This window comes from Mytilus edulis, chromosome 9 (genome assembly GCF_963676685.1).
Source record: "Mytilus edulis chromosome 9, xbMytEdul2.2, whole genome shotgun sequence".
Lineage (NCBI taxonomy): Eukaryota > Metazoa > Mollusca > Bivalvia > Mytilida > Mytilidae > Mytilus > Mytilus edulis.
In genome coordinates this window covers 33,120,467-33,131,821 of record NC_092352.1, presented here as the reverse complement: position 1 = coordinate 33,131,821, position 11,355 = coordinate 33,120,467, and the positions used below count along the sequence as shown (strand labels likewise).

The 11,355-nt window shown below is 32.7% G+C and overlaps 1 protein-coding gene across 1 annotated transcript; it reads right to left on the bottom strand.

The window, feature by feature from the left end:
• Positions 1-7,770: 7,770 nt before the first annotated feature.
• On the bottom strand, positions 7,771-11,030 carry LOC139488177 (carboxylesterase 1D-like). The gene is made up of 3 exons (XM_071273625.1): positions 10,939-11,030; positions 8,556-10,109; positions 7,771-8,073 (listed from the first exon to the last, which is right to left on the bottom strand). The coding sequence occupies exons 2-3, from the start codon at positions 10,091-10,093 to the stop codon at positions 7,878-7,880; spliced, it is 1,734 nt and encodes a 577-aa protein (XP_071129726.1). The 5' UTR covers positions 10,094-10,109; positions 10,939-11,030; the 3' UTR covers positions 7,771-7,877.
• Between the last annotated feature and the right edge of the window lie 325 nt (positions 11,031-11,355).

The window sequence follows — 11,355 nt, the reverse complement described above, 5'->3', positions numbered from 1 at the left end:
CAACAGAATTTCACGAAACCTTTTCAGATAATAAGGACATACTATTTAGTTGTGCATATCGACGGGAAATTGCGATTCAATTTTTTTTCTAGGAGTTACGCCCCTTTGAACTTATTTACTTTAATGTACTACTGCAACAGTTTGTCATCGCAACTCCTCTGAAACTACATAACAGAATTTCATGAAACCTTTTCAGATAATAAGGACATACTATGTAGATGTGCATATCGACAGGAAATCATGATTCAATTTTTTTTCTAGGAGTTACACCTCTTTGAACTTATTTGCTTTAAGGTACTACTTCAACAGTTTGTCATCGCAACTTCTCTGACACTACATAACAGAGTTTCATGAAACCTTTTCAGATAATAAGGACATACTATGTAGATGTGCATATCGACAAGAAATCATGATTCGATTTTTTTTCTAGGAGTAACACCTCTTTGAACTTATTTGCTTTAAGGTACTACTTCAACAGTTTGTCATCTCAACTCCTCTGAAACCACACAACAGAATTTCATGAAACTTTGTAGATAATAAGGACATACTACGTAGATGTGCATATCAACAGGAAATTACGATTCAATTTTTTTCTAGGAGTTACACCTCTTTGAACTTATTTGCTTTAAGGTACTACTTCAACAGTTTGTCATCTCAACTCCTCTGAAACCACACAACAGAATTTCATGAAACTTTGTAGATAATAAGGACATACTACGTAGATGTGCTTATCATCGGAAATTACGATTCAATTTTTTTCTAGGAGTTATGCCCCTTTGAACTTATTTACTTCAATGTACTTCTGCAACAGTTTGTCATCTCAACTCCTCTGAAAACACACAACAGAATTTTATGAAATTTTGTAGATAATAAGGACATACTATGTAGATGTATATATTGACAGGAAATTATTATTCAGTATTTTTTCTTATACAATTTTTTTTTCTTATACTTATTTAATTTCTCCAATGACAATGTGGGGACGTGGGGTATGTGAGCGTGCTCACTAAGGTTCTTTAATTTTATAACACCAGTTTCTTCCTTTTCATCAGTCATCACTGTCATTTTATAAGACCTTCATTGAATATTTGAAAAAAAAAATTTTAATATTCTGAACTCTCTCTTATTATGGGTAATAGGACAACTATATTTGGTATGTGCTTACTTTGCTAGATCCTCATGCCCGTCAGACAGTTGTCACTTGACCTCGACCTCATTTCATTGATCAGTTAACAAGGTTAAGTTTTGGTTGTCAAGACCATATCTCAGATACTACAAGGTCTTGTATATTTGGTGTATGAAATGATGTGATGTTTACATGTCCAACTGGCAGGTGTCATCTGACCTTGACCTCATTTTCATGGTTTAGTGATTATAGTTTAGTTTTTGTGTTTTTGTCTGTTCTCCTTATACTGTATGCAATATGTCTGCTATATTTGTTGTATGGAATAATTGTAAGATGTACTTGTCCAACTGGCAGTTGTTGTCAGACCTTGACCTCATTTTCATGGTTCCAGGGTTATTCTTACGTTTTTTGTTTTTTGGTCTGTTTTACTAATACTGTTTGCAATAGGTCTACTATATTTGGTGTTTGAATGAAATTATTTTACAATGCACATGTCAGTCTGGCATGTTTTATTTTACCTTGAACCCATTTTTACAGTTCATTGCTCAATGTTAAATTTTTATACAACCACAAATCACTTTGTCGTCATGAGCATCGTCCGAAGACACTTGGTTTCTGAATAATGACTTAGGTATAAGTGAATAGAAATTCATGTAATTTAAACACAAGGTTTATAACCACTAAAGGAAGGTTGGGATTGATTTTTAGGGTTGTGGTCCTAACAATTTAGGAATTATGGGCCAAAATGTGGCCCAAATAAGCATATTTCTAGATTCCAGACAATATTTTATTGATCTTTCTGAAATTATACCACAAGGTTTCATACGAGAAAATGGATAGTTATGATTGGCTAGCGGGCGTTTATGGCTTAAACTGTTTAGGAATAAGGGGGAAAACAAGGATGTCCTGATTAATGGGCAATTAGGATTACCTCCCTTACACTGCTTTTTAAGTATTAAATGTGTAATTATGGTTGCAAACTGCATTTGAATTTAAATTGAGATTTTGACCAAATCTAAGGGATTTTTTTTTTAATTATGTTTTTAGCCAAAAAAAGGTCCAAAATATTGCATTCTATGCCCCCTCTTTCAAATATCCTGGAAATGCCCCCGACTACAGTTATTCTGTGTCAGAAACCTATTATGTGTCAAATATTTAATTACAATCCAAATTGACATGTATCAAGAGCGAATATTGTGTCCATTTTTGCCCCAACTGTTCAGGGTTGGACTTCTGCTGTCGTATCCAGCTGTGATTAGCGAAGCAATTTATTGGTTTTTGGTCTGTTTTTCTAATACATGTACTATAGTATAGGTAATAGATCAACTATAACAGTTGTATGATATGATTGGAAGGTGCATATGTCTGTATGGCAATTATCATCTGACCATGACCTCATTTTTATGGGTCATTGGTCAATCTGAAGTTTTCCTTGTTCTTTCTTAGATCTTATATGCAAAAGGTCAACTATATTTAAAGCATGTAAAGACTGTAAGGTGTACATGTCTGTTTGGCAGGTTTCGCCAAGGAAGTATGTTGGTTAAATTTGTGACCCTCACTACCACAAACATGTAGTCTTTAATTATAATAATCTATACAAAATCTGACATTTTGTTACAATCTGTATTTTCAGCAGTGGACGTTCCAGAACTTTTTACAATGGAGGGCCACTAATTGGCCTAAAATTCCGGCTCCAAACATGCTTCATGTTTGTGCCTGTACCAAGTCAGGAGCCTGCAATTCAGTGGTGACGCTTGTTTATGTGTTACATATTTTGTTTTTCATTCATTTTTTTAAGGCCCTTAGTTTTCTAATTTGAATTGTTTTACGTTGTCATTTCAGGGTCTTTTATAGCTGACTATGCAGTATGGGCTTTGCTCATTGTAAAGTCCATAGGATGACCTATAGTTGTTAACAACTGTGTCATTTTAGTCTCTTGTGGAGAGTTGTCTGTTTGGCAATCATACCACATCTTCTTTTTTATATTCATCTTACCTTCATTTCATTTTCATGGCTAAGTTTGTTTCATATGTGCTAAAGGTCAACTATATTTCAAGCCAATTTGGTGTATGGAACGATTGTAAGGTGATTATGTATTTCAAATTTGGTGTATTTGACCTTGACCTCATTTTCTTGGATCATGTTAAGTTTACAGTTATAGCATAGATGTAATACCCATATTGTATTGGGTATTACATCTATGGTTGTAGTAAAGTCTTATGTTTAGGCATATCAACATAATATCAATAGTTAGTAAAGAATGTGACATTTCAGCGTGTGCATTCTTGCTTTACGAATGATGTTCAATGGTTCATGATGAGGTTAAATTACAGAAATGTGGACCCTCATGGGGATGTCTTAGTAATCACATAATCACAAATTGTTTGCCAATTTTTTTTTTTTAAACCAAGATATTAATCATTTACAGTCCTAGATTATCAAATAATCAGATAATCATGAAGTATTTGGTCTGGTTATCAAATTATTACTTAAATTTGGCAAAGTAATCCCCTTATTCAAACCCCACGAGGAGGCTCAGAAATAAGTAGACCATATGAAGTATTGTGTGCAGATTTGTAATTAGAGCCAGCAAAACATTAATCATATAATCAAAAATACAGTCCTGGATTATGAAATAATCAAATAATCAGATAAGTACTTGGTCTGGTAATCAAATTATCACTTAAATTTGGCCAAGTAATCACTTTATCCGAAACCCCATGAGGAGGCTCGGAAATAAGAAGACCCTATGAAGTATTGTGTGCTGATTCGTAATTAGAGACCATGTTAATTTGATAATTTCATGGTTCACTGACTAACTTGTGGTTGCATTCCCATCTCTGGTGAACAAATCTTGGCTTCAGGCCGTAGCTTGGTCTAAAATAGATTTAAAAACTGATATTTGCTGCCATCATTGTATATTTACAATTATGAGCAAAGTAAGAAAAACTTGTCAGTGGTAGGGTTGGTAACATTTCTTCTTGGGATTATTACAAATTCAGCCTGTAGTTGTAATATATTTATAGCAAGATATATTCATATTTAATAAGCAATAAAGTGCATGTAATATTTGTCACTGGACATCAATCAGTCATCTATTAGTTTTTCTGAAATAAACTTTCTTTTTCGTTCATTTAAATATAATACATACACTTGAGAGAACCTTTTGATTTTTGACTTACGATATCACTGGTACGGTAATATTTATTCAGTCAGTAGTCTCATAAATTGAAGAACCATAATAACTTATTAATTACTGTGAACGTTTCCTGATAATGGTAATAAGACTTCAAAGGGCTGAGCTCTGAGCTTTATTTCAGATATAAACCGAGTTCGATACTTCTGTAGGATTGGAAATAGTAAGAATGAAAAGCAGCAGATTTGAGGTATATATAATCAAAATAAAATGCCAAAGTTTAACTAGCAACTTAGGAAAAATAAAACTGCCATGTGATTGGTTTAAAATGTTCATATGGAAGAACACAACTTAACCTTCTTTTGCGATTTACAAAAGATGACAATATTAACTTGGTGACTAAGGTGGACCAGCCTTATATAATCAGCTTTTTTGAAAATTCACGATATTGTAAGTATCGACCGCTGGACTCTCAAAGTTTATGTCATAAAAACAAGGTTGAGATACTTTATTTTTAGTCTATAAAACGCCCTCTTTTATTCTAATATCGGTAACTGGAATTCCAAGTAAATTTCATGCAGCAGAGAAAATACAGATCTGAATGGAGAGAATGTCAGATGGACTAATATATATGACACGTTCAACTGGGTTGAACTTACATTTGTAAATTAAAATTGTGGGAGTTGTCTATTTTTCTAACCAATACTTTCGTTCATTCCTTCGACCCTTTATAAGAAGTTACCAGTAATTGACTTTGACACATGACAAGTAAAAAAATCAAAGAGCTGATAGCTCTGAAGTGGAAGAAGGTGAATAAAAGGTAACTTGAATTACCATAAAAGCAGCCCCACTTACCCAGGCTGCTTTGTTCCATTATCGTTAAAATGTATTTTTTTTCTTCAAACAAGAAAAGGTCATAAGTACATTGATTTCCCATCCGTACAATCATTTTCTATGTTCAGTTGACTATGAAAATTAGGTAAAATCTTTAATTTGGCAGTAATTAAGAAGATCATATCAAGAGGAACACATGTGTACTAAGTTTCAAGTTGATTGGATTTCAACTTCATCAAAAACTACCTCGACCATAAACTTTATAACCAGAAGCAGGACGGACGGACAGACTAGAAAACATATTGCCCATAAATGGAGCATAAAAATAGTAAGACTTGTTACATACCTGCCAACTTTTGAAAGTTCCCATATGGGTTTTTACTGCACAACAACAATTTTAAAGGTTACAATTTTTAGCGACGTATTTTGCAAGATCTGGATTGTCTAGAAAAAGTGTCATATTTGTATGATGAATTTACATGCCTTTTCCTGAAGTCTGTTTGCATGATTCTAGTTATATATTAAATAGGTAGAAAAAATATACATGAAGCTAGCAGATCAGGGTTTATTTTCCAGATTAAGAATATTAGATGCTTGTTGAAATTTCCAATTTTGAATTATGCACAAAGATGGACCTTTAACAGGTTGGGAACAACACTCCAAATGAGGGTAACCTAACTGGAAGATCATCACAACCCACTGTAAAAAATGAGCACAAAAAAAGTCATTTATATTCATATTATTTGATGAAACTTTTCCCCAAGAACTATGCATCTATTAAGTACTGAATGGTCAAAACATCATGTTTTTTTTATCGACATAAATTTTGTCGTAAATGTAACCAAATGATGTAGAAATTGTGTTTTTTCTTCAAATTTCCATCAAATTGTAATGTTTATAGTTCCCTTATTGCCTCTCTATTTGAATAAAATAAAATAATAAGAAGAATCTATTTCTTGTTTTGTTTTGTTTTGTTTTGTTTTTGACAAATGATTGTTCACTGCTTGCAAATGAATCATTATATTTATATATCTTATCTGTATATATTTTTGTTCATGTCTCCATATCTTTATCATTTGTAAATGTATAGACAAATAAGAAAGAAATAAGCTCCACATGTATATTTGCAACATCGTAAATTAATTAAAAAAATAACATACACTAACACTAGTACTGCATGGATTTTAAGCATTATGAAAGTCATATTTGTAGAAAGCTAAAAAAGACTTAAAAACAGTGTAAAATGTCTTGCTATTTCTTAGCTTACACAATAAAATCTAAAATATACTAACATTTACAAATTTAAATTTCAAGATTTTACTAGGAATTAATCTAACTACTAGACCTTTTATTAGTCTAGTTGCACATATTGTATATTACCATCTAAGCATTAATAAACAAATTTATGATATAAACTTCAATTTAATCCTTGAAAGGAGGTCTAGATTGCTAAAATAATTTATAAATTTTAATTTTTTTATTTGTCCAAAATCATTTAAATTCATTTAATCAACATCCTTTTATGATTATTTGATTAAAATATTAATCATTTATAGTCTTTTTACAATTTACATTTTTAAAAGCAAAATAACTGAAAACAGGATAAAACAAAGGGAAGTAACAAAAAAGTATTTCAATATTCCCAATACACATCGTTTTGATAACACAACGGCAGTTAGCCGGAGGTAAACATCGTTGATTACCAGTATGTTTGACACCCAAGCTGTCAAGTGAAGCCATATAATTATACATCTTCTTTGATGTTCAGGTAAAATTTAACACAGGTGTCAATTACACCCGTACAGTAGTAAGAAATGATCAAATATGGCGTCTGAAAAATTTCATACACGGGAGTTTTTTCTCCTAAACGGGAGGTTCACATGTATGTTACGAAGGGCATCTAATTCACATGACAAAGGAAAACCATGAATAAAGACAACACTTTATATATCCTTTTTATTTATATAAAAACAAAATCATCTTGTCTGCAGGATTGCAAATTCGTAACTTCAAGGGCGAACTTGTAAACAGGGCGAGTTGTCCCGATACCAAATTCACGCATGCGTAATACAAATATCTACAGTTGAAACATCCTGTTACAAGTAAACAAATAACGTTCATGTGGATGAGATGAAATCTAATAATTTATATAAATAAAAGGGTCATATTTACGATAGTGATTGTTTTACAATCTTGACGTCTTCTTCCACTACTAAAAACCACTTCTAATTTGTGATGAAGATTCTTAAAATAACGAAATTTTGATTCCGTCGTTCTTCCTCTTTAATCTGTTTTTGAGTTGGGAGAACTTTCCATTTGTAGAATATCAACAACTAAATCGTATCAACTGAGATGCATGAACGACATAGGTTGTTACTGATGGTTTGATATACACGTACTACACATGGATAGATAACAAATATAAGAAATGGATTTTTTTTTTAGATTGTATTATATATGTCTCTGGTTTATAGTCCAGTCAAATTAAGTTTGAATCTCAAACTAATTGCAACAGAAAATGTTTTAGTTCTAATCTATAACATTAAGCCCCAAATATACAGAAAAAAGTCCCATCAAATCTAACTTGAGGAAAACTCAAATTTTGCATTTTTATATTCTTATGGAAATTAACATTGGAAAGGGAGATAACTTCGCAAAAATGAGAGAGAAAAAATAAAAAAGCTGGACCCTATTATTTCTCAATAGTATAAAGTTTAATTTAAGCATTCCTCAAAGAAAATTAAACACACATATTCTGATCATTTTCCGTAAATATTCAAGTTATTTTCGTCCTAAGATACACTCTGGTCTTGAACAGGGCGTTGTTGGTCCTGGTTGGTTCATAATCTTCGACCAGAACTCCATTCTGTTTCCATACAAATTGCTGTTGATGACAGTATTAATATCCAACAAGGCATATTTCTTTGTAGTGTCATCATACGTTGGCCAGTGCACTAATCCAGGCCCATTCACATTCCTAAAAAATAATTAAGCAGTTAATCAAACTACGTTTGACTGTTGATTTTTAAAAGTGTATGGAGACAAGCAGTTTTATCATTGATTAGGTGTACAGAGTTTCCTTTCGAATACTATTGGGAAAATGCTGTCGCAATGTTAGTCCTTCCACTTGAAATTGCATTAATTCGTTGTTACTATAAGCATTTCTACATGTACAATTATTTGATTGATTGATTGTTGGTTGCTTAAGTGTCCAGTGGAAAATATTGCATGCATGTTCAAGACGATCTACATGTACGAGTAAGACTATACAATTAATTGGCGAGAGAAATCAAATATAAAATTTACAGCGATTAAGATTCTTAGTTGATTTTATACTAAAGGGTGCTTTTTTATTTACACGTCGAGAGCTACATCAGAAGTCATATAACATATAAAAGAATGTGTTAATCTTTATTTTTTGCAGCATTTCTATGGTATAAATACACTTAATAAACTTGCCCCGTTTTAGCAAAATTACTCCAATACTTCATAAGCATTGTTCCAACTATCCTGTCTGCTGTTGTCAAATTGGATTCTTGTCCTCGGAATGGGAAGAGAAAATACAGGTCAGCTCCGTGACCATTGCCTTTGTACCAGGGAAACAAGACACTCATCTGTTCGGAGAACATCGTGCGTGTCCTAAAACTGTACAAGTACTGTTTTATGTTGTGGTTTCCACTGGCATGAGATTTCAAACTAAATATCTCGGGAAAGTAAAAGAACAAATCACTGTACAAATTCACAACATTGATAGCTTGGTCCTGTGAAATAGTAGATAGAAACTGTTTGTAGATATCAGATGCCAAAGCTGAATTGTTGTTGAAATATTGCTCTACAACAACTGGAATAATATGATTTCGAAAATAATCGGAAGGTACTCCATCAGAAATATTAAAGGAAAGTCTGTTTTGTATTTCCCTTATTCCATATGGTATTGCTATCCCTTCTAATTCACAGGCACCAAAAATAAAATCTAATGATTTGTAAAACTCAAGCTCCGGTGATGGTTTACCATATAGAATATTTTGTGGTGATTGTTTCAGAAACACTCCATCAACAACCGGGGCAAATGGAAGATTTAAATACACGTTCTTGGAACCATTAATGCTATATGTACTCGTAGGTATTGTATTAAAGACATCAAGTATCTGTTTGGCAGTTTTATTTCTCAGACAGGTTAGAGTCTCTTGCGTAAGACTTTCATTGCAATTAAGTTTCATTGAAAGTAGCTTTGCATTTTTTCTAGCAGCATCAGACATGGTAATGAATGAATTACTCGCACCACTCTGTGCTATCACCCGATGGAAGAGTCCCTTATTTGCTGGATAGATAGCCTGTAGTGCAACGCTAAAAGCACCTGCAGATTGACCAGCTATTGTTATAGAATTTGGATTCCCTCCAAAACTTTCAATATTGTCACGAACCCATTTAATCGCCATTTGTTGGTCCCAAAGTCCGTAATTTCCGAGTGCCACATCGTCCAAAGTGCTGAAAAATCCAAAAGCTCCCAATCTGTAATTTATTGTAACTACAATTACATCACCAATGCCACTTAGATATGAGCCGTCATAAAACATTCCTTGTCCAAGGTAATATCCACCTCCGTGAACCCATATAATAACTGATTTTGCATTAGACTCTGAAGATCCAGAAGGAACATATATGTTAAGTACTAAACAATCTTCTGATGTATTTGTATTTGGTACGTATTGATCCACCACACCATTCACTGATTGGATACAAGATGGTCCAAAACGGGTGGCATCATAAGTATCACCCCATCCGCCATAAGGGATGGGCTGGTGGAATCTAAGATCGCCAACAGGTGGTTTTGCGAATGGTATATTCCTAAATTCGTTGTAGTTTCTTGTATAGTTATCAAATGTGAATGTAGAAGATATGCCTTTTATGTTACCCAGCTTAGTTTTGAGAATTACTGTACTGTTACCAAACACTATTGTCAACATCGTCAGAAATAGTAAAACGATTCTTGCCATACCTTTTTGTATCGTTCTGAAAATACGTTCATATGAATAAAGTGTTAGTTTATTATTATTTCAAATTTTCGTCAGATGTTAGAATAAAGGGAAATGCAGAGGACACACCGATGTACGGAGCTCTATTGGTCTTATAACAGAGAAAAAAGGGTTTCAGTGTTAAGTGCTGCAGATATAAATAAAGCCCACTGCTGTATATCCAAAGTCAAGTGCTAGAGATGTCAAGTCCAGTGCTGAAGATGTAAAATATATTGCTGTAGATATATAAAAAGTCTAGCGCTGTATATTTTTAGTGAAGTCTTGTGTATTTAAAATTTTCAACAGTGCTGGACTTAACATCTCCATGCAGTCCTTGATTTTTTTTTAAATATCTTCCGCGCTAAACTAGGATATTTTTGTTTGTTTATTGTTTTGTCATAAATTGCTACTGGTCTGTTGTTTGAATTGTTAAACACTTTGTCATGTTGGGGCCTTTTATGGCTATAAATTATTATACATTATATATGTTTAACTTTAATGTTCAAGGCTGTACGGCACACTCCATATCATTAAACAACGCATAAAGTTCTGATCTTGCAAAAAAGTAAAATATCGTTTATAGGTACAACGAGAACCAGTAGCCATGATTTGTCACTGAAAATGGCAGATACATATAAATATATCTCAAAGAGAGAACGTAAATGCAACTACTTCATATTTTTTTTAACAATTCAATTATAATTTACTGACTATAGAAACTTAATTTCTTGAACTATCACAAACAAGCAGGGCCAATTAGATCTAAGTATAGTCGATTATTATCATCAGTACAGATCCTATACACATAACATAAATTATATACTTACAACGTTATTTTCCTATCCCGTTTAAACTGTGCTTTAAGTCAAACTTACAATGAAATCCTAATATATACAAAAATCAGTGATATCCAAATGACTAATTCAAGGTTAATATTATCTTGTTATCCTAAGTAACACAGGTTTGAGTCATTTAACTAAACAAATAAACCTTACACGAGAGTTATTTCAAAGTTGACAAATACCGATAGACTAGTATCAGTTTATCAACCTCAGAACGTATATAATGATAGTTCTCGGTATTGGTTAGGGGTTCGTCAGTCTTGCTTCCTATTTTGTCGCAAAACTCCACAATATAAAAAAACGGATCTAATTCACTAAAAGGGTTTGAATTTCGGAATTAATTACTTGAATGTCTTGTCGTCTTATTTTGGTTAGTCAGTATTCGACAATCGATTGAATTGA